The 17,543-nt window shown below is 38.4% G+C and overlaps 2 protein-coding genes across 2 annotated transcripts; one reads left to right on the top strand and one right to left on the bottom strand.

Annotated features, from left to right (window-relative positions):
• Positions 1-661: 661 nt before the first annotated feature.
• On the bottom strand, positions 662-4,022 carry ogg1 (8-oxoguanine DNA glycosylase). Its single transcript, XM_040007623.1, has 7 exons — positions 3,395-4,022; positions 2,936-3,300; positions 2,632-2,811; positions 1,563-1,741; positions 1,326-1,473; positions 1,186-1,235; positions 662-1,108 (listed from the first exon to the last, which is right to left on the bottom strand). The coding sequence occupies exons 1-7, from the start codon at positions 3,502-3,504 to the stop codon at positions 893-895; spliced, it is 1,248 nt and encodes a 415-aa protein (XP_039863557.1). The 5' UTR covers positions 3,505-4,022; the 3' UTR covers positions 662-892.
• Positions 3,212-17,019, top strand: qars1 (glutaminyl-tRNA synthetase 1). The gene is made up of 24 exons (XM_040007620.1): positions 3,212-3,315; positions 4,031-4,238; positions 4,583-4,733; positions 9,660-9,769; positions 9,851-9,926; positions 10,021-10,085; positions 10,198-10,251; positions 10,503-10,566; positions 10,644-10,718; positions 11,052-11,137; positions 11,236-11,322; positions 11,417-11,516; positions 11,608-11,686; positions 11,757-11,996; positions 12,074-12,166; positions 12,282-12,419; positions 14,752-14,839; positions 14,929-15,075; positions 15,170-15,271; positions 15,382-15,474; positions 15,770-15,897; positions 15,991-16,057; positions 16,149-16,274; positions 16,449-17,019. The coding sequence occupies exons 2-24, from the start codon at positions 4,128-4,130 to the stop codon at positions 16,497-16,499; spliced, it is 2,331 nt and encodes a 776-aa protein (XP_039863554.1). The 5' UTR covers positions 3,212-3,315; positions 4,031-4,127; the 3' UTR covers positions 16,500-17,019.
• Positions 17,020-17,543: the final 524 nt, after the last annotated feature.

Here is a 17,543-nt window from a genome sequence, read left to right as displayed (position 1 = left end):
ACCAGCTGACACAGTCAGCCAGTGCCTATACATAACATACAGACCCTACAGCCCTTCACAGCAGCCCGGTCTAATGGCATTTCATGATCTAACAGACAGAAATATTATTTTGGTGTAAGGAATGCATTTTAAAGAAACACAGCACCACTTTGCCATGCTGTGACCTTTTCCAGCGTGCACGCAATTGCCGTGACGCATTAGTACTTATTGTAACAAGAGCCAGGCGGCCTGAGAGAAAGTATTCACCCAGGAAGAAAGTGCAATTTGTTCTCAGATTTTAAAACACTGTCTAAAACTGAATTCCCCACCATATGATGTCTTGGAGAGCACCATCTTCCATTGTGTACTGCCATCTAGGGGCCCTCTTCTGACAACGTTTTAGCAAAACTAAATGCCAATATGCTCATGATGACTTTAGTATTTTCAGAATTGAACCATGAAGCAAAAGCCAGAAAATTCAAACTTCTGATGAAATTTTGAAAAATATATAAATTAAGTATGAATTTGCATATATTAGTTTTAATTTGTATCATATTTCTAAATCCAGCATGTTTTTTGGTAAATTATTGCCTAAAAATGTAGTGTGAAATTTATTCACACTTGTATGTATGATGGCTGTGATTCTGCTGGTATCAACATTTTACAGAGAACAAAAAGAGTGTGAGGTACTTATTTTTTATGGTAAAAAAAAATCATTAGTGTGCTCTGTTTATTACAGTGAAGTGATGCTACAACACAATTATATAAAAACCCCGAGAAAGAGAAAATGATCCATTTCTCTCTCAACATTTCATTTCACGTCACATAATGCTGAACATGCACAGTGTGTGCAAATGTGTGGTTTTGTAGCCTGATTTGAATCTCAGGCTACAAAGCCGGTAATGTGTTTACCTCACATTACCGGCTCTTTCTTAACAGAAATCTTTGCTTTCTTGTGACATGCTGGCTTGGCTTTCAAGTTCCCCACGGTTCCTGTACATTCAGTTTTTACTTTAGTCTTTTTGCATGGCATTTTTTCCTCTTCACCATCTTCATCTTTCACTGGTTGCTTTAGATGTGCCATCTCTTTGAGGCTTTGGAACTTCTTGAGGTCTGAACAAAACAAAACCTGAAGCAAGAGAGACACTCTGTGGTTACAGTGGACCTGCTATAAGAGACAGACAGTTTGCAGAAATTGACACTCACAGACTGCGCCCAGCCAGCGTAGGGTCCCCACAGCTTTCGAAAAAAATCTCCTGTGTAGAAATATTAGATTGAACATTTTATTACCAGTGTTTAAAACCAGGGCTTAAACCATACCATTAAACAGGTATGTGAATACTGACCAATATCTCTGTTTAGTTTCTCTGTGATACTCTTCTGTCCATTGTTGGCAGCGTATTTATAGTCACGTTTAGCAATCTGCCACACATGTGTGTCAACAGGTACAGCCTCTGGCTTATCCAGGGACATCAGACATACACAGTCTGCCACCTAAAATATGACACAAACCCTTGATTGTATGTTAGCAGTTAACATCACATTTTTTTTGCCTTTTCTCCCCCCAAAAATATCTGCTGTACCTTTGTACCAACGCCAGGAAGAGTGCGAAGAGCATCACGGGCCTCTAGATATGGGATGCTGCGTAAACCTTCAAGCCACTGGGGCCCATGGTTGTCCAGAATCTGCTTCGCACTCTGCTGGATAAACCGAGCCCTGTATCCAAAACCAAGATCCCTAAGACGTGCCTCTATGCTGATGTCTGATAAGAACAGTAAATGAAACAACATACAACATAGTTGTGGTCAGAAGTTTTCACAAACTCATCATGGGCATGAATATCGTGGTAATTTGGGGCTTTTAAAGATTTCTTTGAACTGTTCTTTTTACAGATGTGGAAACACTATTTACTTTTCTATTACTATAAGGCCTGGAAGAATACCCAAACTGTCACCCTCGGATGAGAAGAAATTGGCTAGGACATTCAGAAATTTGCAGCAGCTCACATGGACAAACCAACTGCTATCTGCAGGAAAGGTTTTATAGTCAGTTGAGATGAGGATTGAGCTTTTTGGCCACAATGACAGTAGCTATGTTTGAACGAGTAAAGGTGAGATTTTCATACCTAAAAACACTGTACCAGCTGTCAAGCGTGGTGGTGGCAGCATGATGCTCTGGGTCTGTTTTGCAGCAAATGATACTGGTACATTGCACAAAGTGGATGGACTAATATGGAGGAGGACTACCTCCAAATTCTTCAACTTCATCTCAAATCAACAGCTGAAACTTGAACACAGTTAAATTCAAACTTGTCCACCTGATTCTTGTTTTTAAAGCCGTTAAAGATGTACACTGGGTGCTGGTTTAGTGAGCAGGTGACCATAAGTCATATGGCCAGAAATCAGCAGCCCGACCTGAGGCCCTTTGCTTTATGTCTTCATTTCTCTCTCCACTTTCCTATCTGTTTCTACTATCATTAAAGGCAAATGCCAACAAAATTAATATAAAAAAAAGATGAGTCAGTTAATGTTAATAAAAAAAACTAGTGGGATGAATATCTTCAGACTCTCAGTATCGTCTTCATCTGACAGTAAAGGTTTTGATAAGATTACAAACATAGATTTAAGTTCTGTGGCATAACTTTTCAAGCACCTGCAAGCGCAGACAGGGAAGGAAAGTCATGGTATGAGGTCTGATCAAGCTGGCACAGGGGTGAGCCCAGAGCCTGACACAGTCTGTCCACCATGCCCTGAATCCGAGAGATGTGGTTGTTGGAAGTGCAAATGAAGGAAAACAGGCATTCTGTGGGGTCCTGGCGCAGCATTCGCACACCTGCAGGAAACCCCCCCCACAAAAAAGTATTTATGAAATTTGATAAAACATAGCAGTAACACCTTACTGTGTAATAAGTGATATGTAGTAGCAAGGCTGTGCAAACACAAACTCACACACTGACCTTTGAAGACCTCTGCAATGTGTTTGAAGTGACAATCTGCTGCTCCCCACTCCTTGTGCAGGTCCCCCATCCTCACATCCAGCTGGAAGTAATCTCTCAGCATCTCTTCGTCCAGCTCTCTATTCTGTACTGACGAAACAGCCAAAGGCTCATCTTCTTCCTTCTCTGGAGCACATTTGAATCTCTTCTCTGCTGTATTTTTGTCCAAGACAGAAACACCAACTCTTCTCTTCCTGTCACTTCCCTCCTTCTGCTTGTCCTGGTTGTTGTACACGTGGTACCAAAGAGTCTCATCTGTTTGGGTCAGAGTCCAAACACGCCCTCCCATCACACCGGTCCAGTGTCCTTCTGTTGTTTCCCTCCATCTGCGGGAATGAGATGTGAGTTAATTCAAAGACTCTAAACCGCTTCAACTTGCATTTGATGTTTAAAGGCTGGACGTGATTTTGACCATCTTACCGGAAGGATTGTCCACACGCAAGAGTGAGATCGAGACGCAATTCGGACCTTGAACAAGACATAGACCTCCACATTTTTGATCCAGATGACAGCACCGCATGTTTGGCCATAATTCTGCTGTTTACGGTTTCTGTTTAGTGATTAATAACAAACTTTACAGTAAAGTCTTTTTAAACGCATAGTAGTGTAATCCGGCGTGTATGGTAGGTTACAATAATAAATACAGAAGTATTTTCCAGGAAGCTACGCGGCATTCCAGTAAATAACTTTCACGGAGATGTTTTGGCATAGATTATGATGGACGACAAAGACCTTACACTGAATCGGAAAGGCGCAATTATTTTATGTGAAAAGTGTAACTTTTCCGTAATAATTGTTTAAAATATTATCTAGTATAGATAACAAGTAATGATCCTCAAAAATTCATATTGTCAGGAATTACTAAAATCTGATGCAACATCACCCAGATTCCGGTAACCCGTCCCTCACTGGTGTCAACACAAATCCTGATTGGTTCTTACGATCGTAGTAGGCGGTAATCTTAGTAAATCTCCTTCACGATTGGTCAGTGAGATCCAAACCCGCAGAGTTCTATTGGCTAATATTCTTTGTACTTCACGTTTTTTTTCTTTCCAGAGGAAGTGGTCTCTGGTCTCTCTTTAGGAAGCAAAGTCGTGTGTGGCGGTGGTGTGTCTGTGCTGTTCCGATTTTAACCGGTGAATTCGGCGGGATAATGGCAGATACGCTGACACTTTTCACGTCCATTGGACTCAGCGAGCAGAAAGCGAAAGAAACGCTGAAGAATGACTCGCTGAGTTCTTCCCTGAAGGAGGCAATTACTCAGGTTGGTCCTAACGCTTATGGGGTAACTCAACTACCTGAATGCACAGCTGTGAGAACGACTGACACTTGACTGTACAGCTCAGCTGTATACAAACTTCTCATTTATTTATGCTACGCTAGTTATAGTTTTAGATAGACCTACCCTGACCTTGTAACTTTTGTGTACATTACGCCATAGTTACACTTTTACTTTCATATTTCTTTAGTTGGTAGTAAACCATCCATTATTTTATCTTTATTAGGCCCCCAGGGTCAAGATAAGGAAAGTAGTGATTATTAGCAATTTCCTTATTTGTCTTTAACAAATTCTTAATAATTCTTAAATTTCCTCTCTGTTTTCAATAGGTCCAACGTGTCCATGGGGCCTCAGGAGTGGACAAAGCCATGGGTACATTGCTGTACAGTATGGCATCTCGCCTTAAAGACACCAAACACCTGGCATTTCTTTCAGAAAGTATAGCTCAGCGTAAGATCTGCACAGAACTACAGCTTGCAGGTAAATTATCAAAGTTTTGGAAGTCAAGAAAATGTCTACAAGATACAAGTGAGACCTGCTGTTTGGAAGTTATGGTACTCACAAAGATAACAAGAGGTCGAGCTGGGGGTGGCAAACTTCAAGATGATGTGATAATTTGGTTTAGAAATAAGTATATCAGAAGAGCAGGTCAGGTTGAGTGTGCAGTGAGCAGAGGAGCTGCCAGGAACAGAGAAGATCCATAGATGTAGTGAAGGAGGACATCCAGAGGGTTGGTGTGATAGAAGAGGATGCTAGGGATCGGGTGAGATGGAAGTAGATGATCTGTTGTGGTGACCCCTAAAGAGAGCGACTGAAAGAAGGTCTGTTGTGGACCCAGTTTTAACCAGCAAAGTTTTCCAAAAATGTTTTAAACATAATTTGTGCTCCAATTATATTATGATCTGAGTCAAATTACTGCAAATTTTTTTCACAAATTCTTTTTAAGCACAATATTTGTGAAATAAATATAAAGTGCTCAGGAAAAAATACTCTGAAAGCAACAAGGAATACTAATGTCGATGATGGACCAAATCAAAGAACTAAAAAACCCAATTAAGGAGAAAGACAAGACAATCCAGTTTTTGGAAAGGAAGGTGGACGATCTAGAACAGTAGGCTTGACTTGAGGAAGTGATTATTACAGGCCTGGAAACTAAACACAGGAGTTATGAGAGAGTCACCGAGTCTGGGACCGGTGCAAAAAGAGGAGAAGACGAGCCCTCGACGGAGGAGCTACAGTCGTTGGAATGGGAGGTTGTGGAATTCTTTTCGAATAAAAAACTTCCCCTGCATAGTAATAATATATCTGCATGCTATACCCTTCCTAGGAGGCACACTAATGCTCCTCCAGCAATTGTAGTGAGATTTGTAAACCGTAAACACAAAGTTGACTTGCTGAAGCGGTCCAGCCTTTTGACAGGAAGCGGAGTATATTTGAATGAACATCTTACAAAAAGAAATGCAGATATTGCTAGACAAGCTCGCATATTACGGAAGGAGACAAAGATTCAAGCAACCTGGACCAGGAACTGTAAAGTGATGACTAAACTTAATGGAACACCAGTAGAAGCCAAGGTTATAACGATTAAGGATCTTGGGGAATTGGACATTTATACGAGATAACATTACCAAGATAGGCAGACGGTTACGACCAATCATGGCTATGAGCTTAAAAACAATTAGTTCATCCTTTACAAGAACAGATGCTACTTCGGGTGGAAAAGGACAAAAGGAAGTTGTAAATTGGACATGGAAGAAGATAAGATCAACGGACTTTAAAATATGTCGATAAATAAATGTGCGATTGTTAGGGATCCCTTTCTTTTTTGAGGTCAAATAGATATTCTTAGAATAATTATGCATAATGCTCGATGACTCAGATCATAAACCATATGATTTTGAAGCAGGTATTGACCCTGAAAGGAATGTGCTTAATACAATTAATGTCACATGTAAAGATTATACAGAGGAGCAATTCAGGGATAAGGTTGAAATAGCTAATACATTTTCATTAATTCATATTAATTGCAGAAGTCTTTATAGAAGTTTTGCTTCGATTGAAGATTTTCTGTATAGTTTGAGAGGCAAGTTCCAAATAATTTCTCTGTCTGAAACATGGTTAGATGAGAATAGGGGTTGTCATTTTTGTATCGAAGGGTACGATTTATACTTTGTAAATAGAACTAAGAAGAAGGCAAGTCCTTCTTTTGACCCATTTTGCCAAAGGAAAGGAAGTTGCCTAATAATTATGCACACCTGATATAGGGTGTTGATGTCATTAGACCACACCCCTTCTCATTACAGAGATGCACATCACCTAATATGCTTAATTGGTAGTAGGCTTTCGAGCCTATACAGCTTGGAGTAAGACAACATGCATGAAGAGGATGATGTGGACAAAATACTCATTTGCCTAATAATTCTGCACTCCCTGTATATGTGTGTGTGTGTGTGTGTGTGTGTGTGTGTGTGTGTGTGTGTGTGTGTGTGTGTGTGTGTGTGTGTGTGTGTGTGTGTGATTAAACTATATACAGGGGTGCACATAAGTGGTCTGCAGGTGCACATTCGCTGTCAAAATAAAAGACGCGCACCAGATAAGAAGTTGCAACGCCAGTTTGCGTACATAAGATTTTCTGGAGGAGGACAGACATTTGATTAGAACTCTTAAAGATGTCGAAGAAGCAAGCTCCTTTAAGCAATTAAAGGAGCTTGCATAGTGGGAATCTCTCACTCCATTAGTTCTCTTTGGTGGTCCTCCACCTCCAAAGAAATGCCAGAAAGAGTCCGAACCGCAAAAGAAGTGCGTATACTCAGAAAAGTGGTTGCAGGAGGTGATATAAATACTTATAAAAATAAGTTGGTATTAATATTGAGGAAAGCCAAGAAAGACTATTATAATAAACTTTTTCAGGAAAACGAGAATAATATTAAGGGCATTTGGAATATTTTTAAAGAAGTATTGGGTAACAAGAACACACCCTCAGATCAGCCTATTTATTTCATTAAGAATAATCAAGTTGTCGATGACAAGATTGAAGTAGCAAACAAATTCAATTCCTTTTTTGTAAATGTTGGACCTACTTTAGCAAATTTAATTAGAAAAAATGACGACCCAGACTATGAGGAAGTCTGGAAAGGAGAAAGTAGAGTGGTTAATTCTATATTCTTAGCTGATATTATCATAAAAGAAATAGTAGCAATTGTAGAAAACTGTAAAAATAAAAAATCTACTGACTGTGATGGTATAGACATGGTTATAATTAAAAAGACTTTAGACTGTATAAGTATTCCTCTTTGCTTTATTTTTAATCTCTCGTTGCAATCAGGAGTATTTCCTGATCGTAAGTGGCAAAAGTGATACCCTTATATAAATCAGGAGATAAGCATAGTTTTAACAACTATAGGCCAGTGTCTCTTTTGTCACAGTTTTCAAAAGTGCTTGAAAAACTTTTTGCGCAAAGACTTGATAGTTTTATTGAAAAAAATCAACTAATAAATGAAAATCAATTTGGATTTCGTAAAAATAGATCAACGGCATTAGCATCATTGACGATATTTCATCTGCAACCCATAATAATAAATACACAGTTGGGGTATTCGTTGACTTAAAAAGAGCTTTTGACACGTTACAACATTCCATTTTGATTTCTAAATTGTATAATTATGGTGTGAGATAAGTGGCATTGAATTGGTTAAGGAGTTATTTAGAAAATATGTACATTATCTCGGCAATACCTCTGAAAGATTGAAGATTGTATGTGGCGTTCCTCAAGGTTCTATTTTGGGACCTAAACTTTTTAATTTATATATTAATGATATCTGTGATGTATCAAAAAGGTTAGATTTTATTTTATTTGCAGATGACACAAATTGTTATTGCTCTGGAGAGAATTTGAAAGATTTGGTTGAAATTATGATTTCTGAGATGTTAAGATTAAAAAAATGGTTTGATATAAATAAATTATCTTTGAATCTGACAAAAACGAAATTCATGTTATTTGGCAATTGTGTAAAGGAGGAAGAAGTCATTATGTCCATTAATGGAGAATTGATTGAAAGAGTTACTGAATTTTGATTTTTGGGTGTAATAGTAGATGAAAATTTGACGTGGAAATCACATATTTAGTATATTAGAAAGGAAGATGGTTAAAAACATTTATATTTTGGGAAATGTAAGAGATTTATTAGACTACAAAACAATGCGCATTTTATATTTTTAATTTTTTTTCTTATACTTTAGTTACTGTGTCAAAGTTTGGGGGAATACATATGAGAATACTATAAAACCTCTAAACTTATTACAGAAGAAAGCGCTACGAATGATTCATAACGTTAAATATAGAGAACATACAAATAAATTCTTTATAAAATCAAAATTATTAAAATTAGGAGATTTAGTGAAACTACGGACACTATTAATTATGTTTAAGGCTAAAAATAATATTTTGCCTTTTAAGTTACAAAGAGTATTTTTAATGTGTTCGGGGGGAGAAGACAGCAGAAGGAAATTTTATTTTAAGCAGCTAGGACTACACAAAGATTAATGAGTCCAACAGTTAGGGGTATATGACTCTTCATTATAATTTAAAGAATTGTATAAATTTACATTGTTTTAAAAAGTGTTACATGTCTAAAACGATAACTCAATATGAAGAATGTGAATGAAATTGGAGTTAATTGAAAAAGGATCCATTATTTTTTTGCCTCATTTATTTTATTTACTTATCTTTTCTCCTTGTTACTATGTGGAGTGGTATATTCTGATTGTAAATTTGTTGTTTGGTTTGAGATCCTTAATTAGAAAATAATGACATCCCAGAGCTCAGTTACATCATCATTATATCCTTATTGCTTCTCGTCTTTGTGATGCGTTCATGGTGCACATGTAAAGTTGCAGTTGCAGTATTTTAATATCTAGAAAGCAACTGAGGAGGAGCAAGCATAAACATCATAACATTTTTGTTTGTTTGTCTGTTTTTAAGTGGCATGTAATTTGAAATGTAACTCTTCAAGCTGCTCAAATATCAGCAAACACACAAACATTGTGATTTCGCCTATTTAAATTATTATTTTAAGGTGATGAATAGATTAGGTTCACTCACCAAATTTTATGTTTTGTACTAGTTTTATAGTATCTAGGTGTTGGTAAATCAGCAATATACCCTATGAAACTTGAGAAAAAATTTACCAGAAGCAGTGAATGCCAGATTATCAGCACAGGTCAGCTGATCATAGTGTCACAAAACGAGTTATGTGTTTGATTCCAAAGGCATTCTTTCTCCGTGCTGCACCGATACACTCAGTCGTGGGGTTCCTCGACTTTTCAGATACTACTCGTGTGTGTGTGTGTGTGTGTGTATATGAAACTGAGATTACATAAACCACTTTCTGAATATTTTTTTTGTAGCTGCTTTGGACTTTGTGAAGGGTCATCCACAAGACCCCATCAACCAGAAGGAGTTTGACGAAGCATGTGGAGTGGGTGTAGTCATAACACCTGAGCAGATTGAGGAAGCAGTGAGTGTTCTAGCCAAAAGTGTGTCTTTTTACGTGCTGTACTGGGTGTGGTATGCACTGTAACTGTGTAATGTACTGTAGGTAGAAGCTGTGATTAAAAAGCACAAGGATCAACTGCTAAAGGAGAGGTACCACTTCAACATGGGACTGCTAATGGGTATGAGCTCACACCTTTTGGTTAAATATTATTGCAGCTGCTGAAGCCTAACAGCCAAAAATAATTTCTCACTGAGCCTCTGTGTCTGGTGCAGGTGAAGCACGCACTGCTCTAAAATGGGCTGATGGCAAGGTGATCAAGAATGAGGTGGACATGCAGGTATGTCTGGGAAAAGATCCTTCTGTTATTGCAATGTCATTGTGGTTAAGTATTTGCAGTTAAGGTCGCTGGGATTCTTTCAAATAATAGAGCTCTGGCTTTCATCTTAAAGGTTCTGCACCTCTTAGGACCCAAAACAGAGGCTGACCTAGAAAAGAAGCCCAAGGTAAAAGTGGTGTATCTTATTAAAAAGTTGAACATTTCTGGAGCCATTTTTATGCAAATTCTTTGCTGTCTTGGGGTAAAACATTGTCCAGCAGATAGTTAATCTACACACACAAAAAGCTAATCAACTAAATGATATGTAGTGTGTTTAAGCTTCAGAATGAGTTAATTTTGTAAGTTCTGTGTAGAGCTGAGGTAGAAATGCATAGCATGATTTTTTTGGTCTGTAATTAATATATAATCATCTTTCAGGCACAGAAAGCTAAAGTCACAGAGAATGACGTGAAGGTGAAGAAAGAGGAGGTGGCGGTGAACGGTAAGCAGCAAAGTCAAAAACAGACAGGGGTGCTTTTGTCTTGAAGTACTTTTTAAAACTGTTTATTGATTGTTTAGGTGATGCAGTCTCTGGGGAGGGCAAGTCACTAATGGAGCAGCTCAGAGGAGAGGCACTGAAGTTCCATAAAACAGGTGAGAACAATTAGAAATGAAATGATCTTGTTGCACCTGAAAAAGGTTTCCTTAATCTGTTCACACTGCAGCCCTCAATGTTTCTTAAAAAATTAACCAACAAAGCTATGTGTATGAGAATGCTTATTTGTGTATCGATGTGCTCGGACATTAGACAGACTTTCCCTTGCTGGTTTCCTGGTTTAAAAAGTCAGATTGAGCCCATGTAAGAATGGAGCACTCCTCACCACCAGCTTTTCTAGCATTCATGTGAAAAGGGGGACTTTTGTCAATGTGTCTACTTGGTTATTGTGACTTTGAACTATGTTTATTTCTTTGTTCTTGACCGCGCAGGAGAAAATTATACAACTGAGGGCTACGTGGTCACACCGAATACAATGAACTTGCTTAAAAAGCACCTGGAGTTCACAGGTGGACAGGTATAATATTTTCGCGACTTGTATGAACTGTTACAAATCTTACATAGTTAAAAAAAAAAAAACATTGATCCCATTTACCTGTCTCGGCATGTCTTTAGATACGTACCCGTTTTCCTCCTGAGCCCAACGGTATCCTTCACATTGGGCATGCCAAAGCTATCAACTTTAATTTTGGCTATGCAAAGGTAAGTTAATTTCTTTTTTCTTCTTCAACACCATATAAGCTTTTGAATGTTCTCTTGTGCAGGTGTTTACTCTAAACATTGTGTTCCCCCATAGGCAAATAATGGAATTTGCTTCCTGAGGTATGATGACACAAATCCTGAGAAGGAAGAGGAGAAATACTTCACTGCCATCAAGGATATGGTGGAGTGGCTGGGTAAGTTTTTTGTGCATAAATGTTTTGATGTTCTTGGGCACATTCTCTACATTCATGGAGCCATTGTCATATCACTGTTTTGCTCACACAGGCTACAAACCTTATGCCGTCACACACGCTTCTGACAATTTTCAGCAACTCTATGACCTTGCTGTGGATCTTATTCGGAGGTGAGTGCAGGATATGTGGAGATGTTGGTGCACGGATGGTGTTTGACTCATTTCTTTTCTCCGCCTTCAGGGGTCACGCGTATGTGTGCCATCAGAAAGGCGAGGAGCTGAAAGGCCATAATGTTCCTCAATCACCGTGGAGAGATCGACCCATCGAAGAGTCGCTGGTGCTGTTTGAGAGGATGAAGAAGGGCCTGTTTGCTGAGGGAGAGGCCACCCTCAGGATGAAGATGGTCATGGAGGATGGAAAGATGGATCCTGTGGCGTACCGAATAAAATACACACCGCATCATCGGACAGGAGATGAATGGTATAAATAAAAAAACCCACAACATCTTTTCTCACAGCAATGTATTCCTAGTGAACTTGCTTTATCTTTCTTTGCAGGTGCATCTATCCTACCTATGACTACACTCACTGTCTGTGTGACTCCATTGAAAATATTTCACACTCACTGTGTACCAAAGAGTTTCAAGCCAGGTATACAGGACTTCTCCCCCCTCCCCCATCTTCATTATGTTCATTTTAGCTTTTGCTGGATTGTTACAGAATGACATTACTGTTTTTGTTGTTGACCTTTTTGTGATTCTGTCAGGCGTTCATCATATTACTGGCTGTGTAACGCTCTGGATCTGTACTGCCCTGTGCAGTGGGAATATGGGCGGCTGAACCTCACCTACACTGTTGTGTCCAAGAGGAAAATCATCAAACTGGTCGAGACGGGCGTTGTCAGGTAAAGTAGGATTTCTTTTTGACATTTTTTTTTCAGACTTAATTATTTACTTTGTAATGCAAATTAATAGAAGTGGCAAGGAAATATGCTGCTTTTAAGGGCTGCTGAGGCACTCCATCTCTTTGTAAAATAATGTAACAAGTTTATTTTTAGGTGTAGGCAGGAAAAGATAGACCAACGTGTATCAACTCTTAAGTGTTAATCAGAGTCTGGTAAACATAAAGTCATTGAGGATTAAAGGCCATGGGTAACAAAAAATCTGCAGCAAGGTATTTGACCCCTAGAGGGGATTGTAATCAAAGAACAGAGACCCTCACATGTCAAAGAAATTATATAAAAAATATTTTACAAAGCACTGTGGAAAAATAAAAAATAAATGTGAATTTGTAATAGATCATAATAAAAAGGCTAGAATTCAACCATTAGACTGTACATATATTCACATACGATGCTTATGATTCAACAGGTTTATTTTTCTATTCATAATTTAATTTAAAATAACCTTATATCAGAAGCACAGAGCTGAATCTAAAACACAAGGTTAGCTATGTTAACATGGCAAAAAAACCTGAACATACTGGTTATTAATCACTATGAAGGACTCGTTACCTGCCCAGGATTTGCCCAAACTCTTAGCCAGTAATAGCTGGGATAGGCTTCAGCCCCACAGTCCTGAATTGGATAAGGAGATCCATAGATAAAGCCAATTTTATTTATTTAACCCCCTAAGACCCGAACTCTTCCACGGCATGCATTTTTAATTTCTCTTTGATATTTGGGCATATTGGGGCCTGATGAATGTAAAAACAAAGAATTACCAGATTTATTTATTTTTTTACCTTATTTTTGTTTTTAAGAAAAATAAAAGCCACATATGAGGATATTAGTTTAAAATTTTGATAGAACAGTAGCAGTATAATGTCCTCGAAAGTGGATATCAGGCCCTTGTAGAGCAAAATTGAGTATTTTGGTCTAAATAACCCAAAATGTGATGTCCACACATGTGGACGTCAGGTCCTAGGAGGTTAATTTAGTTATTTAAATCAGTGGCCTTATGTCATTAACATAAAATGTAGCTGAAAGTCTGTCTTTTAGATTTGAGAATAATATCAACTTTGTGTTGAAAGTCAACACTGGCATATAACTACATATTAAATGTTGGACCTGTGTATCCCTACCTGGTAAAGTGTTTTATATATTCCAGTTTTTTGCTACCATTCAACTAAAGCCCTTTTACTTAATTGTCATAGAGATAAACTCTAAAGTCACTTCTGATTTCATTGTTAGAATAACATAAAAGGCTTTATGCACTATTTCCTTTTAATTAGATACTTTGAGATTAACTGAAAAAGCTGTAGAAATCAAAACTTTTAGAGAAAAGTTAGCTGTATGCTTTTGTTTTGTTTGTTTTTTTCCCCTCACATGTCACATGAGATGCTGTATTGCACAAAATGTTTAGACAAACTAAAGCAGACTTTGTGGTTCAGCAGTGGTAGCAGTTTCGTAGCCTGGGGATGGCCTGTCCATCTGCACAGAGCTCTGTTTTCTATGGAGGCGATGTACAAAGTGTGTGGTATAACCAGTCTGTGGGCTGTTGTTGGTCCATGGAGAAGTTATAACATACAAAGAGCTGAAGTGAAACTGAGCAGCAGCTGTCTCTGCTTTTCGTATTGATTTTTGATCTAGCTTTGTAAACTAATCAGCATTCAGCAGACACATCATTTGCGTCCAGTAATGTGCAGTGGGGATTTTGGAAAACTGCACAGGAGCAGGTCTGGTGTTTGTTTAAAACCCTTTCCGCTTGCTGTCTGAACAGAAACATGCATGGAGACGAACACGTTTGCAGGACCATAATTTAGGCTTAAGAGTAAAAACCCTTACGTCAGAGCTTCCACCAGATATAGACCACTCAAATTAAGAATTCAGCCCCACTGTATTCAGTTAGTATAATTCAAAAATCATTTAATTGTGTAGCACTCTAAATAGAAACATTTCTAAGGCTTGCAATGCAAAAAAACTTTTTCCAGACTTAGTTTTTCCCTGATATAACAGGACAAAATATTGGGACAAACCTGTACATGACATTTATCCGAAAGCAGCACATCCAACAAAAGCTGACTTCAGCAGCTCTCTGGATTCACCAATGTTTTAAACTCCATATCTGAGTAGGACCTTAGTTTTCCCCAAGCATGTTAAAAGCTATTAAAACAAACTAGTTAATTACTTCATTGTAGGGAATTGATGCAGCCTTTTGACTACAGCTATTGTTGTGATTTCTTCATTGTGCATAGCCTGCGTTAAGTAACTCTTAAATATTTGTTTCTAATTACAGAGACTGGGATGATCCCAGACTCTTCACTCTGACTGCACTGAGGAGAAGAGGGTTTCCCCCAGAAGCGATCAACAACTTCTGTGCACGAGTAGGCAAAATGAATGCAATGATGAACTTTTGGATGCCACAACAAGTCCCATTCATAAGTGCTGTGCTAACACTGTACACATCTCACAGGTGGGAGTCACAGTTTCCCAAACGACGACCGAGCCCCACTTACTGGAGGCGTGTGTGAGGGATGTGCTGAATGAAACAGCACCTCGAACCATGGCTGTGCTAGAACCACTCAAAGTCACCATAACGAACCTTCCTGACAACTTCAAGGTTTGTACATTGCTTATAAACCAATTTGCTTGACCTAGTATATTCTTTCACATTATATTTTAGGAGAAAATAATCCTTCTGTCTTCTCTTTCAGACAGATGTACGAGTCCCGGACTTCCCTGCCGACGAAGCTAAGGGCAGCCACACGGTTCCTTTCACGCACACAGTCTTCATTGAACAAAGTGACTTCAGAGAGGTCAGAGAGGAGAAACCTCCAAATAAATGATTTTAAAAAGCAGCAATTCTTTGTGCTCTTTTTGGTTTTGAGATGGGCAACGATTATGAGGTTATTCTCTTCTTTGGCAGGTCATGGAAAAGGGCTACAAGCGCCTGACTCCAGAACAACCTGTAGGCCTGAGGCATGCTGGGTATGTCATCTCTGTCCAGAAAATCATCAAGGTAAGACTCAGTTTCACCAAGTAGACAATATAAAATAAAATTAAAATGTGTTTTCCATGCTCTAATCCTGTAAAAACATGAACAGGCCCTTCAAACCTTTCTTCATCACAATATATTTGTGAAGGTTTTACATATATCTGTCCAGTCAAACGACATTATAGTTTTATAAAAATATGATCTAAGTTATATTAAACTAGAGGTTGTATTCTAGAATATTCAATTGCGGCAGTAAAATGTCATTATTACTTCATTATCTGGTTTATGACACACATGTTGCTCTGAACCATTTTCTCAGGACACTCAGGGCAAAGTGGTGGAACTGGAGGTGACCTGCTGCAGTTCTGAGACCGCAGAGAAACCAAAGGCCTTTATCCACTGGGTCAGTGAGCCACTGGTGTGTGAAGTGCGCCTCTATGATAGACTGTAAGTCACAAACAATTACCCATCATTCACAAACATTTCACAAATAATATAACTAGAGAATTCACCTAACCAAGTATCTCCTTGTATCCGTAGCTTCTTGCACAAACATCCAGAAGATCCATCTGAAGTGCCTAATGGCTTCCTGAGTGACATCAACCCTGTGAGTATCTCTGAACTACAACAGAAGGCTTTTGAAGTGTCAGCAGTCACATCGATTTCTTAATTTGTTTCTTCATTTTTTTAAAATTTAGAATTCCCTGCAAGTGATCAGTAGTGCCTTAGTGGACACCTCAGTCAAGGGAGCAAAGGTTTTTGATAAATTCCAGTTTGAAAGAGTCGGCTACTTCTCCGTGGACTCAGACAGCACTGCAGATAAGGTACAGGAAGATTGTTTTTATTTTTTATTTTTTTATTTAAAACGAGGTTTGTACAAATTTGTGGAAGCTTCTATTTCAATTAACTTTAGTTAATTCTTTGTTAGTCTTGGTCTGGATTAAAAACATTTATGCAATATGAGCTGAAACCTTTTTTTTCCCCTTCTTTCACTGCAGCTCATCTTCAACAGAACAGTTACCCTGAAAGAAGACCCTGGGAAGATCTGATTGATTTGAGATTAAGCCACTCTTCCTGCTTCAGAGATGCATGTTCAGATTTGCTTGCATTACATCAATGTGTAATATCAGCAAAGGCACAGACTGAGTCAGATGAGATACTGGAATATTTTTTTCAGGGATTTATCACTCAGAAACGAAACAAAATTATATTCCTCAGCTATGATCTTATTCATCACAAAAGCGCTGCAGCAGGACTTTGACCTAGCTCATTTGCTCAGTAATCATTAAGTCTTTTTTTTTTTTTCTATACTTGCCACAATAATATTCACTTACAGTGTTTTCTCTTGTTTGTTGAATGGATGAAGCTTTCATCATTGTTCAACAAGGGCTGTTTGTGTATATTATGTGAAGCTGGTGTTACACAAATGTGATGCTCTCAAATGCCACACGTGACTTTTTTATATATATATAGATTCAGAGGCTGCCAAAGCATCATGTTTTTTAAGACTAGGCAGATTGAACATGTGTCCTTTTGACTGGAGCAAAGAATAAATAATTCTACAAACTGCAGCGTCCATGTGTATTCATGCTGGTTCGGGATACTTAGTTTTGTGTGTGTGTGCGCGTCGGGGGTTCTATCAGTATTAATATTGAGTATTTTTCTTAGCTGGAATGCTTATTAAGAAGGAAGGAACATAACAATAACCATTGAGAAAAAATATAATACTGGACCACTGCTGATACCTACTAAGCATGTTAGTGGTGCTTGCAGTGCAACCTGTGAGCCCATGGTGGACCTTGGAGACATTTTTATATTGCTTGTGAGCAACAGAGCAAGAATGAACTGCTATACAGTTGATGTCATGTTGTAACATGGCAGCAAAAACTCAAGACTAAGACAACAGTTGTCTTCAGTTTTTCTACACTAGCTGTTATAGCAGACAGTTTAATGTAAACACAATAACCTCAATAATGGCTAAGAAACTTCTTTTGGCTGTTCCCTTAAGGGGTCAGCACAACAAATCATCAGCCTCCATTTCCCACTATCCCAAGCTGTCCTTTTCACATCAGCCCTCTGCATGTTCACCACAA

Source organism: Simochromis diagramma, unplaced genomic scaffold (assembly GCF_900408965.1).
Source record: "Simochromis diagramma unplaced genomic scaffold, fSimDia1.1 OVJJ01000545.1, whole genome shotgun sequence".
NCBI lineage: Eukaryota > Metazoa > Chordata > Actinopteri > Cichliformes > Cichlidae > Simochromis > Simochromis diagramma.
Note: the sequence above shows the minus strand (reverse complement) of the source record. Positions and strands in the feature narration are given on the sequence as shown.